This window comes from Dipteris shenzhenensis, chromosome 13 (genome assembly GCF_047967505.1).
Source record: "Dipteris shenzhenensis isolate YYH24624 ecotype China chromosome 13, Dip_SZ_1.0, whole genome shotgun sequence".
Taxonomy (NCBI): domain Eukaryota; kingdom Viridiplantae; phylum Streptophyta; class Polypodiopsida; order Gleicheniales; family Dipteridaceae; genus Dipteris; species Dipteris shenzhenensis.
Window position 1 is genome coordinate 29,492,821 of NC_141608.1, and position 20,262 is coordinate 29,513,082.

The following is a 20,262-nucleotide window of genomic DNA, read 5'->3' on the forward strand; positions in this document are numbered from 1 at the left end:
ATCTTGGCCATATTGTTGTGCAAATCCTTTTGCAACTAATCTGGGTTTGTATCTCTGAATACTGCCATCTGGATTGTACTTCACTTTGTATACCCATTTGTTGGCTATGGCCTTCTTTCCTGGTGGAAGGTCGCATAATTCCCAAGTGTTATTTTTATACAAAGCATCCATTTCTTCATTCATAGCAGTTTGCCATTCGGGCTTATCTACTGCGTCTTCGAAGTACATTGGCTCTTCTGTAGCCATGATGGTAGTCATAAGAGCATAGTTGGTGGTTTCCACCTGAATTGCTTTGCCTTTCTGAGCATATGTCAATCTGGCTAGTGGTCTGCTTTCCCTAGTAGACCGTCTGAGATGCTGTGGCGCTGCTTGGGGTGTTGCTGGCAATTCTTGCTCTTCTTCATCAACCTGTTCTGTAGATGACTGTGAAGTTGATGCTTCTATCTCCTGTGTAGGTGAGGTTTTCCATTCTGATTCCTCATCGAAGATTACATCTCTGGAGATAATGACTTTGCGGTTGATGGGATCATACAATTTGTATGCTTTGCTTTCTTCACTGTAGCCAACCATGATGCATTTGTGGGACTTTGCATCCAATTTCCTGCGATGATCATCATGTATGTGGGCATATGCTATGCAACCAAATATGCGGAGATGCCCAATGCATGGCTTGTGTCCAGTGAATGCTTCATAAGGAGTCATACCTTGTATCGGTTCGGTAGGAAGCCGATTAAGAAGTAGTTAGCTGTAGCTATTGCTTCTGCCCAATACTGATTCGAAAGATGCTTTTCACTAAGCATTGCTCTAGCACTGTCTGCTAAAGTCCCATTCTTCCTTTCAGCTCTTGCATTTTGCTGAGGAGTATCTGCACATGTGAATTGTCTTCGAATGCCGTGATTTTTGCAAAAGTTCATGAATGCTGAAGACATGTATTCACCTCCTCTGTCTGATCTCATGTCCTTGATCTTTCTGCCTGTCTGGTTTTCTACCGTGGCTTTGAATTCTTGAAATCTGGCAAACACTTCAGATTTCTCTTTCAGAAAGTAGACCCAACAATATCTGCTGTAGTCGTCGACGATGAAGGTCAAGTAATAAAGTGAACCATTGATGCTGCGGGTCTGGGCATAACCCCATACATCTGTATGAATCAAATCAAGAATACCTCATGCACAAGAGGTACTTCTGACAAAGTTGGTTCGCTTTTGTTTGCCGAAACAGCATGCTTCGCAAACTTTTCCAAGAAACTGTAGCTTTGGAATCCCAATTGCCATATTCTGATTCCTTAGATCTAACAAGTACTTGAAGTTGACATGACCATATCTCTTGTGCCATTTTGCAGATAGTGGCATCTGTTGCATTTAAGCTGACATGGCATGCTTATCTGGTACTGTAGCTAGCATCCTGTATAAGCGTCCTTCCTTGACACCTTTTGCTACTAGCTGACCTCTTTTGGATTTGTCTCTGATAGTGCATTCATCACCGTCGAAGATGACTTTGTAGTTGTGTTCCGTCATTTGACCTACTGACAAAAGGTTCTTGCTGAGCTTCGGAACATAGAGCACATCTTTGACTAATCCTTTTGTACCAGTGAAATTGTTCATAGGGATAACACCTGTCCCTTGAACCGGATTCGGTGTATTGTCTACTGTGTAGATGACATTTTTTTGTCCTTCTAATGGCTTCATTTCTATGAACCATTCCTGATGATTTGTCATATGAGATGATGCACCACTGTCGATGTACCAAGGATCCTGTTCCACTTGGTCGACTTGATAGCTGAAATCCTCTTTGGGATTGAAATCAGTGTCTAGGTGCATTGTATCAGTCTGATGCAATTCCTCACTCGCAAGAAACATATTTCCATGTTCATTTGCAAAATGACTGTGACTAGAATGTCCACCACGATGATTTCCTCTTCCTCAGGAATTCCCTCGATTACTGCTGGATTGACTGCCTTGGTCATACTGCTTCTTGTGGCAATCTCTTTCATAGTGTCCAAACTTGTGACAGTAGTTGCATTGAATGTTTGACACATTGGTGGATGCATTCCCTCGTCCTTGGAATCTTCCTCGGTTGGAATGATTTCCTCTTTGCTGATTCTGATGTTGCTGAGGATGATGCTGATTCTGACTTTGATTTTGTTGATGATGACCACTTTTCTTATATGATCTACCTCTGTTTCTACCTTTGCCTCTGCTTCTGTCTGAAGCTGTGAATGCCTGATCATTAGAATGACCTTTACGTGCTTGAATGGCCTGAGTCCTGAGTTCTTCACCAAGTAGAACTGACTGAAGTTCTTCCAGTGTTGGAATTTGCCATTGGATGGCAATACTCTGGACTAGATTCTCATATCCTTCTCCTAGTCCATTCAGGATTACTTGAACCATTTCTGCGGGATTCATAGTCTCTCCTGCTGCTGCAAGTTGATTGTTGTAGTCTTTGATGTGGAGTACATAAGCATGACCGGTTTCACTGCTGTTGCGGAAACTCTGGTTGATCTGGTTTCTCAGGGTGAGAATCCTGGATGTGTTCTTGGACTCGTAGAGAGCTGCGAACATATCCCATGCTTCTTTTGATGTCTTAACTGTGTTGAGCTGTCCTAGCATGACATCTTGCACGTTCTGCTTGATCAGGTGATAGGCATACTTGTCTTTCTTATCCCATTCTGCTTGAGCTCAGGCAATGGCAGGATCTGCTACTGATGCGGAAACTGTTTGTGTAGATGTAGATCCCGATGTAGATCCCGTTGCTGGTACTGTGACAACAGATGGAGTAGAGCTACTGGTGGCTGGATCGGCCAATGGTCTAGGTATAGATCCATCGACATACTCCCATTTGTCCTGAAGCACAAGAATGGTCTCCATTCGGTATTTCCATGTACCGTAATTGGAGTTGTCTAACTTAGCAAATGCCTCCAGATTGAGGTTGCTAGTCGACATGGTGCAAACAATGTACTCAAAAGTGTCCTGAAAAACTCTGTATGAATCAACTGCAAATACACTGAAGATGCCAAGTGAAATCTCTGTACCGTCGGTGAAGATAGAACTACAGTATATAAGATCTGATCTGTGTTACAAGGCTTGTGGCAATGATGCCGGGAATAGCCAAGAGGCTTTACAAGGCTAAAAATGATGTGCACGATGCCGTGAGATAGCCGAATAGGCTTTACAATGGTGGCATGTGTGTGTGAAATCAAATGATATCTGCCCACTGAACCAATCTGCAATGCCTCTGTACTCTGAAGTCTGCTCACTGAACTGATGAACGTAAGGTTTCAGGTAATGTAATGATGTGAAATCGGATGTGAGCGTATGGACTGACTCCGAGTAGATACTAGTCGGGAATTTCGGGCATGGCTTAGATTGGCAACTTGGGGAATTCAAAGCGTCCCCTCTATGGCAATCTAGTCTACTCTGATCTAGATCTAAACCAACCATCGATCGATGAAAGAGCAGCAAATAATTCCTTTTCTTTTGTTCTTTTTAAGTGCTGGGTCAGATGCGTCGATGTAGAGGCAAATGTGCGTGAAGGAAGTGGTTTTGTCGGCAAGGCTCAAATGTGAGTGTAACTTGCACCAAAATGTGCGCATGATGTAACGAGCGTGTAGAGCACGAAAAATCGAGCGACTTTCCTTTTTGGAGCGCCCTCAAATTCTTCCTAGATCAAGAGATACGACTTGATCTATGTGGAGGGGCAAAAGGAGTGCAAATGGTGCTCAATGATGATGTGTCACTGTGAGTCACATGCAGTGATGATGTGGCATTGTGCTTAACAAGAGGTGTGCCAGTGAAGCTCTGTGCTGAGGTGGCAGGAGTGTGCACAGTATGCCTGGCAAGGGACTGTGCTTGCAGAGGGTCAGTGCTGACTGGACTGCTGAGATGGCAGTGCTGAGGTGGCACTGATGATGTCGCCTGATGACGTGGCCTAGTGACGTGGCCTGGTGATGTGGTAGGTGATGTGGCACTGATGACATGGCCTGATGACGTGTCACTGATGATGTGTCAGGTGACGTGGCTCATGACATGTCACTGATGACGTGGCAAATGATGTGGCAGTCAATGATGACGTGGCAGTGCTGACGTGGATTGTTGACATGTCAATGATGATGTGGCAGGTGATATGGCAGTCGGTGGTGACGTGGTGCAGTAAGATAAGGTTGCCATGTGGCACAATTGTGATCAAACCACCTAACTAGGGGTTGACTGAACCTAACCCTGGTTAGGTCCTATCTGCCATGTGTCAAGTGACTGACCATTGGTGGCTAACCAAACCTAGGGTTGCTAACCAACCCTATCTACCATGTGTTGCGAGGTGAGCCACCGGAATCAAAAAAAAGATTCGTCGGAATCTTGATTTCGTCGAAGATGCCGATGCCGTCGCGGAGGGCTGAGGAGCACGTTGGCTCGTGGAGGCACCGCCGTGGAGATTTTACTTACCCAGTATTTGTCTTCTGGAGGCGTTATGGTGGTGCGCGGTTACCATGCTGGAGGCGGAAGTCGAGAGCAGAAATCTGCACCAAAGGATCACGAGAAGGATTGTTCGTCGACGCTCGTGACTGCGATATTCGCCCGAAACACCGCCTATGGAAGACTTGTCTGCGACAGACGTATGCCTACCTTGCGGCCTCGAGTTTCACGAGATTGGGACTGAAAGCATCGTGTCCTGATTGCAAAGGTAGCCCAGCAATCTATGCTCAACCACCGCAGACAACCCGCTTTTTCAGAGGGTCGCCCGTGAAGCTATTGTCGGGGGGTCATCCATGGAGCCATTGATGCTGAGAAGCTGCCTTTGCTGGGGAGCCATCATTTTGCGAGTCGAGAGCACGGAGTAGAGGCCTTGCTGACAGTCGTTGAGGCGGTTAAGGAGCTAGCTACCCGTCTGGCTTTCCAAACTATGAGAACTGCGAGTGCTGCTTGCCTTGTAGTAGGCCGTGCTTGGTGTTGTAGCAAGAGTTGGAGAGTTGCTCATGCATTGCTAGCTCTCTCAACGAAGCATATCTCTCAACATGTCTCCCTCTCACAGCAGAAATCTCTATACCTATTTTTTCTCACATACACTTGAAGAAGATCACTCTCTCTCACTTTCAATCAAAGAACTCTCGTAGTGGAGTTGAATGGACGGAAATCTTTCCAATGAACGGAAATTCTCTATGGAAGTGAACTCTCACAAGAACACTCGAGAACTCTCAATCTCATAATCTCTCTCGTACTCTCAAGAATCTCAATGTCTCAGCGGAAGACAAGGAAGCTCTGATACCATGACAAAATATGAAGAGGGGAGAGGAGAAGAGTGGAGATGAGGAGAGAGGGCACATCTAGAGAGCACACCACAAATGACTAACTGTACACTAGAATTAGTTGAAAAAATAGAATATATACAAACCCTTTTAGGGTTAGGGTTAGGGGATCTAACCCTTTCCTTTATAGCACTCTATAAGGTTAGTGCTATGCACATATGATCACGTGATGGTGCTATGCACACATGATCACATGATGTTGAGCGTGAACTCTCAACAGCATCTTCAACGACTTGGCATTGTGCCGAAGAGCAATAACTTAGATGGTCTCCTAGAGAAAGTAAACCACCAGCAAGTTTGAAATATGCTCAAAAAGGCAAATCAATTAGATTGAAACCACTAATTGTGCTCTTATGACCACCATCATGGGTGGCTATGGAAGAGCCAGTGTACTTTGAAGATGCAATTCATAAGCCATAATGGCAAACGACTACGAATGAAGAAATGGAAGCTTTGTACAAAAACAATACTTGGGATTTATGCAAGCTTACACCAATAAAGAAGGCCATTGCAAACAAATGGGTTAAGAAAGTGAAGTACAATTAGATGGAAGCATTGAAAGATACAAAGCTAGACTAGTAACAAAAGGTTTTTTCACTAACCATATTGTGATAAGACTTATGCTCCAGTAGCAAAGATGGATTCCATAAGATTTTTTATATCACTAACCACACTCAACAAATGGAATGTGTACCAGCTACATGTCAAAAACTATTTTCTCAATGGTTACCTACGTGAGGAAATCTATAGGTGCAACCAGTAGGGTATGTTGAACTAGGGAAAGAGCATCAAGTTTGCCATCTCAAGAAAAGTCTGTATGGCTTAAAACAAGCACCTAGAAGTTGGTATAGCAAAATTGATAAGTCTTTTGATAATCTGGGATACATGAAGTCCAATGCAAATGATTCTCTCTACTACAAAGTTAAAGGAAAAGACATTACTATTGCATTCTTGTATGTAGACGATTTGCTTGTGACAAGAAGCAATGAGAGCTTCATCTACAAGTTGGAACAAGACTTATCTACAACAGAGTTTGACATGAAAGATCTTGGACTTATGCACTGTTGTCTTGGTATTGAGTTTTGAAGAGACTCGGAAAGCACCTTCATGAGCCAACATAGATATATGGATCGTCTCTTTAAGAAGTTTCATATGGCAAATTGCAAGATTGCAACCACTCCCATGGAGTATACTTTGAAGCTTACCAAATATCAAGAAAAGCCTATAGTCAATGACAAATACTATCGGCACCTCATTGGATCTCTTATATATCTAACTATCTTAAGGCCAAATATTTGTTATGTAGTACTTTCACTTACACAGTTTATGCCAAATCCAAAACAATCTCACTAGAATGCAGCCAAGAGATTCATGAGGTACATCAGAGATACAAGATAATTTTGAATAGAATACAGAGAAAGTCATCCAAGGTTGCATGGATACTGTGACAGCGACTATGAAAAAGATCAAGACACCAAGAGATTCACACAAGGACATGCATTTTTCCTTGGTCAAGGTGCTATATCATGGTTGTCAAACAAGCAACCAACTATTTCTTTGTCTTGAGAAAGGGGGAACTTTTAAGCCCCATTTTCATCTATGCTAGATCATATAATGGTGGGGCTTGAAAAGTGCCCCCATTTAGGGTTCATGCATGCCCAATTCACCTTCAATTAGGTGGGTATATGATGTGATGCATCGGTAGTCAAATATATATGGCTTGAAAAGTGCTCCAAGGTTCATGGATGCCCAACCCCTTACAATTAGGGAGGTATATGTTGTGCTACATAGGTAGGTAGATATATTTAGAGTGTGGATATATGTCTATATCTAAGAGTAATTATCACACATGAACTCCCATTAAGAAATGATTCTGCCACAAGTTTGTCAAGTTTGTGTTTTCATTATGTTTTTGAGATCTTTGAATTATAACTAGTATGCCATAAGTTTGGGATTTGATTATTTCTTAGTCATTTAATATGCCACACTATGTCATTTTTTATGACTGCATATCCTCACTTCTAGACTTGTGGCACCCATTCAACCTTTGCTTCACATCTTATTTCCAAGTACTTGTTGTTGCTACCGTCACTTCCTTTTACTATTTCTTATCTTCTATACATGGCTTCCTATTTAACTTTTTTATTTTTATTTTGTCACCTTCACCTTTTTTTGTTGCTACCTCTCCCTCTTCTAAGAAAGTGTGGCACCCATTCACTATTTCTTGGCATTCCATTGCCAATCACCTATTGGTGCTACACCTCTCCATCCAGACAAGTGTGGCACTCATTCTACCATTTCTTCACATCCTATTTCCAAGAAAGGATTATTGTTTCCTCTATTTCGGGTGTGGCTTCCCATTCACTTTTTTTCTTTGGGTTGTGTTGCCACAAAGTTCTATAGTTTCTCAGTTCTAGGAGAGTTTTTCACCCATTTGGCTATTATTGCACATCATATTAGCTTATTACAGTAAGGACACAAAAGAAGCATCAATAGAATGTGTGTTTGATGAGTGAAAATTTTATTTTATGTGCCTATAACAGATGGAAGGGCTGTTATAATTTCTTTTTCCCTTCAAAGCTTTCTTCCACCTACCCAACAATTATAAGGCTTGATGCCATTATTGAACAAGCTGAAGGGAGTACTAAGGAGAACGTATCCTCACAGCATGATATACATTGCAAAGATCATTATCTAATGGATTCATCATTTTTGTAAGAGGTATGCCATTGCTCACAAAGCATGTGTGGTAGCACAACTAATAGTACAAATGGATCTAAAGAGTTGTTCCTATCACTATGTGTAAAAAGTTTGCTTAAGAATAAAAATGCTAGAGGGGTGATTGAAATTGAGGATGAAAGAGTAGAGCTGGAATCTCAAGAAGAAAAACTTCCTTTAAATGAAGTCACAAGAGCATCTCCAAGGATGGAAGTAAAAAATTCAATGATGTAAAGTGAGAAATGTTAAAAGTTTCAAAAGCAAGTGCTTTGACTATTTGGAGGGGGTTTGTTAACCATGTTGAATTCCAAAATGATACTATAACAATTATAGAGATGACGAAGGTGGTGACTATGCTTGCATGTAGCATTAGAGTGGCAATGATATTGAGGATGATGATAGCTGAATTGGCCAGAGTATTTTACCATGGATCATAAAAAATACTAATACCAATTTTGCTAAAAACTATGATCTCAAACATTAACAATAGGGTTCAAGTGAAAGACACTACAATGGAAATGTTGTTCTAGAATTATTAAGGAATGTATGGCATTAAACAAAAATTTTATTGTCACATTTGGACAAAAACTTTGTCCAACATTATGTCTATCCAATATAGTATGAGGTTAAGCTATTGCGTGGGGGATTTGTAATTCCATATGGTGAACTGTGACCTTACTAATTAATCATAAGAAATACAACACTACTTTCTTCAAATGGTTTTAACCAAAGAGACTAACATTAGGATTGATGACTATGGAAGGGATGGAAGCAATAAATTTGTTTGCTACTATTGCAAAATACTAGCATCTTGTGTTAACACTTGTCAACATATGTTTTATTAGTCAATGCCACATGATGAAACATTGACGCACATAATATAGGCATCATCATCAAGTCCAACTTGGAACCTCAAAGGCAATGATAGAGAAAACTAGGGAGTTTGTCTCCAATGATTTGAAGGGGGACAAAAATGCACGGCAACAAAAATTCCAAATGAGTGTGGCCAAGGAAATGCTAATGAATTCCATGATGTATGGTAATGAAGAAGCTCATAATAAGGCATTTTTGGAGATGAAAAATGGCATTTCTTTTCTTGTGGAGAATCAAATGTAATATGCTCGCCACCTACGCACTTTTATATTTTCTTCTTGCTATTGTTTTCCTTGCTTGGCATTGTTATGAGTGTCAAAGCATTGTTTCTCAAGAGAAGAAGAGGATGCCACTAGGAGAGAGAGATGATAGTCTCCTATTATTTAAGAAAGATAAATGTACTCCTGTTTTCACGGAAGTAGATTTCTAGGGTAGGGATTGCAGGATGAGAAGTGTTTTGTGTTTAAGATTTCCACTTGAGGACCAGCATTAGGGGTGGATCTTGCGAACTGCATGAGGCAAGGTGGGAAAGCCAATCTTCTTCTATCATGGGTGCAATTTGATCACACCCATAGAGACATTGCATTAAGCACAATGGCATGCCATATATACGATCTAGGGTGAGGCTAAGTTGAAATAGTTATCCTATGTTTTTGGTGGTACTATTACATTCATCTTAAATTTATTTGTGTTTCAATGTCTTAAAATTGATGAGCATAGCCACTTGTGAAGAGGAAGATACAAAAAACCAAGTTCTTTTCTGTGACTTGCATAATGCAACACATAGTATCCTTCAGACAAGGATGGGACTGGGGCCAATTCAAATGTAGTAAAGACTATGTTCAGTGGTGGCCCAAAAAATGTGACGTTGGGATGAGAACATAAGTGCCTTTTCCACTAGGAACAAAGCTGGCAGAAACATAAACTTTTGTGAGGGAGTCTCTGCATATAGAGCATGTACCAATGTATAAAAGATGGAGGTTAAGTGGAACAAAGAAAGAGGTATCTATACAAAGCAAGGATATACAAAAATGGTTGTGGGATGGAGATGTTCAAGAGGAGGGTATTCCATCCATGGACATTTGGCTTAGTTGGTGGTTTCATGACGATGGTTGAGAGCACACTTGGCATATGGATCATAATGGGGCTGCCCATACAATAGCGTCAAGAATGCTAGCTCCTCGCAGTGGTTGTCTTTAAAAAGGTTGAGTGGCAAGAATCCATTGGATGGTGCAATGACTACTAGCTTGTCTTGGAAGTCGATGACTTGCTGGCTTCTTTACAGCCCATGGACTAGAGTATTTGTGGCCGTATCACATTCGGGGTCAGGCATTCAGGGTTAGCAGGCTGAACGTTTGTCTCCTCATCTTGCACGTCTTGCTCCTGTATTGCTTGCCATGCAAGAATGTGTGACAACCACAATGGGTTCATTTGAACATTGTTCTCTTAATAAAGTTGTTTTTGTAGAAGCTCATGCATTGCACACATCGTTGTTGTGGGCTCCACAAGACCACTTATGTAATAGTGCGAGTATTGCATCCTCCTTTTGATCATGACTAAAACTGTAGCCTGAAAGAAACCTTGGCATGACATGTTGTGCCCTGTCAGTATCAGTGAAAACATTAACAACGCTCCCATGCAAACCATATTGCCCTTCATATGTGAGCTCCCTAATTTGAGCGAGCAGTATCTGTATTGTAACCAGCCTCTCTTCAATTCGATTCAATCTAGATGTGTATAGGCTTGTAGGTGCAAGGACCACATTCTTGGATGCGAATTTCGGTGTGACTCCCTAGCGTACTTGGCTGTAGGAGCTCGAGCAAATACATTGTTGATTGATCATTGCCTCGGTGAGGTGGACATTTGCATTTGGAAGAGCGAATATTTTTTTGGCATTAGCTTATGCAGCTTTGCATGAAATCCTAAGTTGTTACAACACTCACAAGGGAAGCTTGGTGTGTCTTCCAGCTTTTTCTTGTAGAAGGACCGGGCATTAGCAATGGTTCTTTTTCTTTTGCATGATTGCTTTGGGTGTTGTTCGATACCAACATTCACTATGCACTGCTGTGCTACTATGTTCCAAGGGGTTGTAGTTGAAGTGCTCTATTGTGCGGCTGGCTCTATAATTTCAGCAGTGCTCGATAGCTCTACCCACATTCTGTAAATCTTATCACGAACGGTGTGCACAGAGTATCATGCATCATGCCTGCATTCTAGAAAGCATGATGCTGCCTCCCCTGTTGTAAGGCCAGGCGAATTTTGTAGCGCTATGTGCAACTCTACCTCATCAAATTTTTTCCAGGTTGTGTATCTCCTTTTCTTCGAAACCAACACCAACGGCACAATCGTTGGAGGTTGTTGGCAGTCATTTACCAATAGTGAGTGCTGGGGTTGTGCAGCTGGGAACTCGATGTCCACTACCTCAACAGGCATGGATCCAGTCCAATGGAAAACTCTGAAAGAGACAAGGCAAGCCTCTGAGATGTGTGCCAAGTCATCATGCATAAAATCTTTTGAGTTGGTGGAATTCTTAAGCGCCAATAATATGTCTAATGTTTGCAAAGGAGCCTCCTTAGTAGAGGGTGACACACCAAAGAAATCATGTAGGAGTACTCTCTCCCTTGAATGTTTTCCAAGAGGTGCTCATGCACGATCCGTAGCAATGTTTCACACGTTTGCCCCTACAATGTGTGTGCCAAGCATACTAGCACGTCTGTGTAGTCTTTGTTCTTATTATTGAACTCTATGTCCCAAGAAAGTTTATACATGTCGATGCTAAAGCGGTTTTCCATTTGGAAGCATAGTGCTATTCTTGCGTGAAGATGTTTCTTGCTTGTGGGAGTTTGCTCATTGGTTGTGCTGAATGCACATGTGTTGGACGTGTATGTGGTACGTTTGCTTGCAAAGTAGTGGGCTTAAACATGCATAGCTGCCCTTCAAAAAGATTGGTCGTCTAGAACATTCAGAGCTTATTTTGTAAAGCCTACTACACACACCATGAGCCCACATGTTATCGACTCTACCATGCTAGTAACAACACCTCTTGCACTTTCATGGATTTCCTTGAGCACATACCAAGAAAATACTTTTATTATTGTAGTATGAATATGCTCCCGCAATGTTGCGATTGTATGTACATCAGACAGTCCACCACAATTTATTTAGGGCTATTCACAGTAATGTGTGCCTATGGTGAATGCAACAGACGGCAAGCTAGCAAATGCCCAGCTCAAACACCGGCATCAAAAGCCGTAATGAAACTAGCACAACTGATGGTGAAATCTCCAAAGGGGTGGCAGTCAAGCAAGAGGCTCCTAGTGGCGACCATGTTGCACATGTAGTAGTCGATGAATGGGAGCTGTAGTTGCAATACCTCGTCCACATAAGCCCTGCAAGCTTCACATCAACATATGTGCCATCACGGAGAACCACGCATCCTTTCAGTGAAGGAATTTGGATAATGTCTTGTCGGCTACCGCACAAGTAGCAGAAGGGGTGAGTAGGATCACAGCTCACTCAAGAGCCTGCGTACTCGCCTCATTGAAACTCAACCAGTGGCTCATTCAACTCGACAAACTGCAACACTCCATTGACCTGCACGGGTGCATAAGAGGAATGTTCTGATTAGTATGGGCAAGGAATGTTTCAAAGATAATACATGTGTACTAAAGAGGGAGCTGCATTTTTGGTGGTCAACACCTTTTGGTCGTAGCCTGGATCAAAAACTTGGTGCCCAAACGTGGATAGCAGCCTTTCACAAAGTTTGCCCCTCGGGTACTGCTGTAAGGACAATGAAATAAAAAATGGTGAGCGAATGACGAGCATGCATGTAAGAGATGTTCCTCGCAACATACATCACAATCCCCCCATTGGCAAACTCTTGGATCAAGCGCGATAAATGAATCGACGATCAACCACGCAAGATAGCTACAATCACACGTGCATTGTTAGGTACATCACTTTTTTTACGTAACTAAAAAATATTCCATGAAAAGGTATTACCGTTTTGCAATCCTCTGGATTTGGGCCGTCTGCTATAATGATTTGCTCAGTCTCGTAAACATATCTAGGTCAACCTTAACCACAATGAAAGCAATTGTTTCCATCATTGATGTAAATGGGACTCTTCCACTTTGCATTTGTTACACCCCCCATGGTACGTATGCACTAACAATCTTCTCAGTCACAAGGTAGAGCGTTCCATCAAAGGCTCTACTTTGACTACATTAGTCGTTGCATTGATACGCAAGGACACGTCGCACGTTCCACCTTCTCCCGTGCTCTTCTTCGCTGTGGATGAGCCCTCGATCCGATAAAATTCATCCACCTCCAAAATATCCTTTAATTGAAAAACATAATTATTGTTGGGATAAGTATGATCAAGGGCTTGCTCTATGGTGCATGTGTGCATCTAGGGGAGTCACATGTGTGTTTGTGTGTGTTGTAAAGGCACATCAAGTGCTATGATGTGTCTAGTGTGTGACCTAAGTGATGATGTAAGACAAAGGCAATCCCACTGATGTAGGGACTGATTCCCACTGATGTAGGGGCTGATTGCCACTTATGTAGGGAAGGTATTACCTTCTCCTCCTTTCTATAAGAGAGAGTCCTCTGTCTCACAATCCATAATAGAGAACTACCATCTTTCTTTCATTGTGCTCTCACACCTCTTGCAAGATGCATCTATTCTATCCTACGGGATTCTACACTTGGTATTAGATCTTAGGTTCTAGATCTAGCCTAGCCTAGCATTAGATGCTTTCTCTAGCATAAACTACTAGTTTTCTCAAAGCTTCTTCATCTTCTCCATTTTCCTCCTTCTTCCCCAAATTTTGTGAGAGCCTGTTCTCTACCTACAAGCGACCATTGGTGAAACCCTTTGAGCTACAGACTCCTAGTGTACGGGCGACCTTCCAGCTACAAGCAATTAGAGAGTTCTCCTTTGTACGCGCAATGCCAACACAAAGACTACTCGACGATCTATCATTTAATGCCGCCTCTGTGCTTGCCCTTTTGCAAATTCCTCTGAGCCTGAGCTGCACGACACTATAGGTAAGATGCTGTTGAAATCTGAGCTCATTTGGTCAAGAAATGGAGGCACAACAGACAAAAAACCAGTCAGTCTTCTCAAGCTTGGCTATGGCGACCTGGCGCAACATTGCGCCCTTCCTTGGTGGAGGACCTTCTCTGGTATAAGGCCTTTCATCCTGCATAAAAATCCCCTTGAATAGAGCTATGAGCTGTGAGAATTGCACCCTCCAAGTTCAGGCCTTTGTTTTGGACAGTTTTGACAATGTTGTGAGTTTGATGCTACATTAGATGCTACTTTCGCATTTCTGATGTTTTAAAGTGTTGAATAGCATCAGTACAACTGTGGCTACAACTTTCCTTTAAGTTGGTATACCTGGATTTGCTTGGAATGCTTTCATTTAGCCACCTCTATGAAGCATGCAAGTTGAAGCATCATTTCCATTATGATTTGTAGTATGGAATTTGGTTACAAGTCTTTGCTACACTAAATGCTTGTACTTTGACGTTTTTCAACTCTTTCTAGCCTTGTAAGAGAGTAGACACTGCCCATTTTGGGTTAGACCCTCTCATGGCTATCTTCTTGAATATGGATAAGTTCAATGGTAAAGGCTTTCACACATGGCAGATGAAGGTTAAGTTTGCATTGATGAGGGAAAACCTCTGGGGGCTTGTCAAACCTGCTTCAACTTCTTCTTCAACAGCCTCTAATGCTGGAGAATCCTCAGCTCCGACACGCCCGGCACGAGATCCTGCTAGAGAGGAGAAAGCCTATGGCATCATTGCTCTTGGCTTAGGAGATGACTATATTCATCACATTTCTGATTTGGAGTCTCCTTCTGAAGCTTGGCAGAAGCTTGATATTATTTTTGGTGCTAGCTCTCACATCTCAAAATTGTCACTTAAGATTTCTTTCTTTGAATTGAAAATGGCTAGCGGCACTCCTTTGGCTGCCCATGTCAATCACATGTGGAGTCTCATGACTCAACTTGCTTCTATCAACTCTCCAATCACTACAGATGATGCAATGGCAGTGTTGCTCAAAAGTATGCCTGAAGATTATGATCATGTTGTTACCACTTTGAAAAATCTTCCTAATCCTACTCTTGAAGGTCTTATTACTACTCTTCAGGAAGAAGAAAGGCACATGGAACTCCGGAGAGGCAATGACACAGCCTATGCCATAAAAACTCAAAAGGGCAAGTTTTCACCTTGCAAACATTGTGGGAAGACTAATCACCTCTCAAAAGATTGCTTCAAGATCAATCCTTGCAAACATTGTGGCAAAAACAATCACCATGAAAAGTATTGTAAAGCCAAAAAGGAAGCAACTACTAAGTCAAAAACTGCCAATCTACTTTCAGTTGATGTGCCTCCACAAGATGAGGCCTCCTATGAAAACTATGCTTTTCAAGCACTTTTTTGTTTATCATCACTTGGTCAAATTTTGAGGTTCTCTGCCTGGAGTAGTACTTCAAAAAGAATATGTTTTATGTAAATCACCTCTGGTCACCATATGATGTAGACCATATGATATGTGTTTTGTCTATCCCATTTCTGTGAACCTCACACCCTTGGGAACCCTTGCTAGCATGAGATCCTAGCCATAGATTTATCCTTGACCACCATGAGATGGCATGAGAAACTATGAGACTAGATGTATCCTTGACACTGCAAGAGGCAACCCCTTGAGGGGGGGTATGTTGGGATAAGTATGATCAAGCGCTTGCTCTATGGTGCATGTGTGCATCTAGGGGAGTCACATGTGTATTTGTGTGTGTTGTAAAGGCACATCAAGTGCTATGATGTGTCTAGTGTGTGACTGAAGTGATGATGTAAGACAAAGGCAATCCCACTGATGTAGGGACTGATTCCCACTGATGTAGGGGCTGATTGCCACTTATGTAGGGAAGGTATTACCTTCTCCCCCTTTTTATAAGAGAGAGTCCTCTCTCTCACAATCCATAATAGAGAACTTCCATCTTTCTTTCATGTGCTCTCACACCTCTTGCAAGATGCATCTATTCTATCCTACGGGATTCTACAATTATGAGGAACATGCAGGGTCAGTGTTTCATAACAATCCGAATCGGTAAGGTCCACGCGCAGGTACGTGGCATCCCACCCTTGCTTTGTAAGTTCTATATTTTGCCAATATGCGTCCCTCGAATGCAAACCGATGGTTCACATACTCCGACAGCTCAACTATTTTCAAGATTGGGAGCGCGTTGGAATGACCCACTTTATGATTGGATGGCACCAATGCCCTTGAATTAGTGGGAATATCTTGCGCAGCACTCTCCTCGTTCCCAACCAATGAGTTTCTAGGTGCTCGGTTTAAGGACACACATTTATAAATGTGTGAGAGCCATTATATGCATTCTATGTTGTGGCAAGATGCAACGCATTGTTGTTTTCCTTCACGTGTGCATGCAATTGTTGGGAGAATAAAGAAAACCATGTGAAGGAGCCGATTTGACTCAGAGCCACTCGCAACAAACCCACAACAAACCCACAGCAAACCCACTCGCAACAAACCCATAGCACGTGCGGACCAATTAACCATAGCGTCTACAAGTTGACAAAGGGAGATTTAGTTGTGTGCAAGAAAGATGGAATTGACCATCTATTGAAGCAATAGCAGAACGGATTCATGAGCAGTCAAAAGACCTGGAAATTCTCAAGAAAAACCTTCAACTAGAACCGGGCAGGCAGCGAGTGAACGGTGTCAGGCTGGGCGGCCGGAATCTCTAGACTCGCGATGACAATATCTAGCAACAGGATTCGCTCATGTGGGTTTGGGGTTGCTATTTATAGTGTGCCACGTGGCTTAACGAGAGGGAAGAAAGGGGGTTTGATTCCACTAGGATAAAGGGGCTGTAAAGAGGGGGGTGCCTTTAAAATGTCATCAACCCCCCCAATAGGGAGGCAGGTGCCACCCAATGCTCTTCATAGAAAAAGATGATGTGTAAAGCCCTCCTTTCACCACACATTGCCTTAGTAGTGGCCCACAGGTGACCTAAGCACTGGCACTCATAGATTACGTCACGTGATTTTTTTTTTGAAAAGTATTAAAATAAAAATTAGCTCCCTATTATGAACCTATGATAGGGACAGCTTCAAATCTGAATTCTGATTTTAGGAAGGCCATGTCCGCCATGGATTAGTGCTAAAAATTTAGCGCTGCATAGTACCGGCCCCCTTACCCTATGGTGTGTGCCTAATAAAAATGTAAAATTCCAAGGTTTGCGATTTGTTGGGAAAAATGTGGTATGTGGACAATGTAGACATTCACGGAATGAAAATGGGAATGAGAAAGCAGAGCTTTACATTGCAGGCCTGATTTCTCAAGCGTATAACTATAGCGATGGCGAGGAAGCCTGGGGATTTTTGTTTTCAAAGAAGGGAACCTGGGGATTTCTCTAGCGTATAACTATAGCGATGGCGATGGCGCCCCAGGCTCCCTGCGGGGTTTGCCCTGTAGACAGCGGAGCTACAGTCCGCCAGGACAAGATTTTTCCCACCCTCAGACCTCTGCTGGAAGACTCTCCCCTCCCTCGCTCACTTACTTCGACCTCAGGTCGCCCTTTGCTTCACTCACCTCGTATTTCAGTCTCCCCACTCCCTTCTCGCATCTGGGTTTTCATTCCCCCTTCATTCCTCGCAGGTAAACGGTTCGTGACACAGCGCTTGTGGCAAGACTTCTTCACGGATCCATCCCAGTGGTTGGACAACCGAAGTAGCAAAGTAAGGACGAATGATTTGCACAGGTAACGCTGTAGAATTGCTTGGTCACATTGGCTAGTCTGAGGATGTTTTTGTCAGAATTTAACAGGCAAGCCCGAGGGCTCCAGATTTCAAGCATAAAATCACCAACGAGTTGTTATGGATAGACGGATGGTATAATCCAGACTGGGTAAAAGCCATGCTTGAGGAAAAGGAGTCCGAAAGCAAAGGTTCGCATGGGGCTGAAGCATCTACCGGTCAGGACGTGTCGAACTTTGAAGACCGTGTCTCTATGGAGAGTGTCAGCGATTTCAAGGCCAGCGTTAGGTTTGAAGTGCGGCAGAGTAACGCAGAAGAACTTCGAGGGAATGGCTGGGAGATGCTTTGCTTAGAGGAGGCACTCACTTCTTTGGAACGAACGCCCCTGCTGCCTTCGCTTGAGAACGTTATATGCATCTTGCAGAAGTGCAGAAATGAGAAAGATTTAACCTATGCTAAGCGCTTGTATGCCTACATGTGTAAAAGTGGACTGGAGGCTCATAGATCACTTGGGAACTACCTTGTGCCACTGTTGGTGGAATGTGGAAGCATGTACCATGCTGTACAGGTTTTCAAAAGGTTGGTTAATCCCAATGAGTATTCTTGGACTTCTCTCATCACGGGTTATGTGGAATGTGGGGAATCAGAGCACGCCCTTAACATGTATCAGAAAATGCAACACGATTGGGTACATCCCAGCAAGCATACGTTTGTGGCCCTATTGAAAGCTTGTGCTAGGCTGAAAGATGCACAGAGAGGTCAGAAAATACATGCCGAGTGTGCTAGGAAGGGATTCGGAAGCGATTCTACTCTTGGCAACACAGTAATCGATATGTACGCCAAATGTGGCTCCCTTGCAAAAGCACAGGAAGCCTTTGACAACCTTCCAGTTCGAAGTGTAGTCTCATGGAATGCACTAATTTCAGGATATGCCGAACACGGGCTTGGTGATGAAGCGCTGAACTGTTTCAGTCAGATGCAGCTGGAGGGTGTAACTCCAAATGCTGTCACTTTTGTTTGCAGCTTGAAAGCTTGTGGCAGCGTAGGAGCCTTAGACAAGGGTGGGGAAATACACACTGACATTGCCCGTAAGGGGTTGGAAAGCAATCCCTTCCTTGGAAACACCTTGGTTGATATGTATGCTAAATGTGGCTCACTCGCAAAAGCACAGCAAGTGTTTGACAAGCTTCCAGTTCGAGATGTAGTCTCATGGACTGCACTGATTGCAGGCTATGCTTTACATATGAATGGTGAGGAGGCGCTGAATTGTTTCCAACAGATGCGACTGGAGGGTGTACGTCCAAATGCTGTCACGTTTGTTTGCAGCTTGACAGCTTGTGGCAGCATGGGAGCCATAGCAAAGGGCAGGGAGATACACACCGAGATTGCTAGAAGGGGGTTGGAGAGCAATCCTTTTCTTGGCAACGCCTTGGTTGATATGTATGCCAAATGTGGCTCACTTGCAAAAGCACGGGAAGTGTTTGACAAGCTTCCAGTTCGAAATGCTGTCTCATGGACTGCACTCATCGCAGGGTATATCCAACATGGGCTTAATGAGGAAGGGCTCAACTGCTTGCAACTGATGCAGCAGAAGGGTGTCTCACGGGACATAACCTTTTGGAGTGCACTAATTGCAGGATACGCCCAGCTAGGAGAAAGTGATATTGTTTTCGATCTGCTTGAGAGAATGAGAGGAGAAGGCATAAAGCCAAATGGGGTTACATTCCTTAGTGTCCTTACTGTATGCAGCCATGGAGGTCTTGTGGATAAGGCCCAGGAGTACTTTGAGGCCATGAGGAAAGACTATGGGATTGTTCCCACTATTGAGCACTACACTTGTATTATTGATCTCCTTGGCCGTGTAGGTCAATTAAATGAAGCCATAGCAATGGTGGAGAAGATGCCTTTCCAACCTACTCTTGTGGTGTGGCATACCGTGCTGAGTGCTTGTCAAAAGTGGGGTAACGTAGAGCTTGGAAGACAGGTCTTTGAACATGCAGTGCAGTTGGATGAAAAGGATGCTGCAGCTTATGTTTTGATGTCTAACATCTATGCAGATGCCTGCATGCATGAGGATGAGGAGGAGGTCCAGGCAATGCTTGAAAGAGCAAGCATGGGGGAAGCAAGTTGATTTTGAATTGTGCTTTCGTTCCTATTGGGGAGGCAAGACATTCCCAAAAAGAATATAAATACAGAGCTCCTCTCTTGAAAAAAGGCAGTAGGTGTATGTCCCAATTTGCAGCATGTAGCAGGACATGTCTGATGATGCAAAGGAGGATATGTTATGTGAAAACAGTGGCTACCAGTGTTCCTGGCTCAATGTACCCGGGGGGACACTGTACATATTTTAAAAAATTGTCCAGATGTGTGATGTTGTCACACATCGAGATGTGCGGTGCAGTGAAGTACATGTGTTAGAGATGAAAATTGCATTCATATCTTCAAAAAAGAAGTGTACTCAGGGGGTCTTTTTGTAATGTAGTGCCAGTGTCCATCGTACGTGAAATGTCTGTGCTGGAAGGATGGAAAGACTGAGGTTGAGAGTATTGTAACTGGTGTTAGTGAGTTGCCTTCAAAATCTG

At 43.0% G+C, this 20,262-nt stretch overlaps 1 protein-coding gene across 4 annotated transcripts; it reads left to right on the forward strand.

The window, feature by feature from the left end:
- The first annotated feature begins 17,171 nt into the window (after positions 1-17,171).
- Positions 17,172-19,910, forward strand: LOC147895266 (pentatricopeptide repeat-containing protein At1g06140, mitochondrial-like). Of its 4 annotated transcripts, none has more exons than XM_087383993.1 (3): positions 17,172-17,495; positions 17,583-17,662; positions 17,751-19,910. In XM_087383993.1, the coding sequence occupies exons 1-3, from the start codon at positions 17,357-17,359 to the stop codon at positions 19,809-19,811; spliced, it is 2,280 nt and encodes a 759-aa protein (XP_087240119.1). In that variant the 5' UTR covers positions 17,172-17,356; the 3' UTR covers positions 19,812-19,910. The 4 variants fall into 4 exon arrangements, with proteins under 4 accessions (XP_087240119.1, XP_087240120.1, XP_087240121.1 ...); XM_087383994.1 differs by having other exon boundaries at positions 17,466-17,495; positions 17,583-17,685; positions 17,809-19,910; XM_087383995.1 differs by having other exon boundaries at positions 17,466-17,495; positions 17,741-19,910.
- Positions 19,911-20,262: the final 352 nt, after the last annotated feature.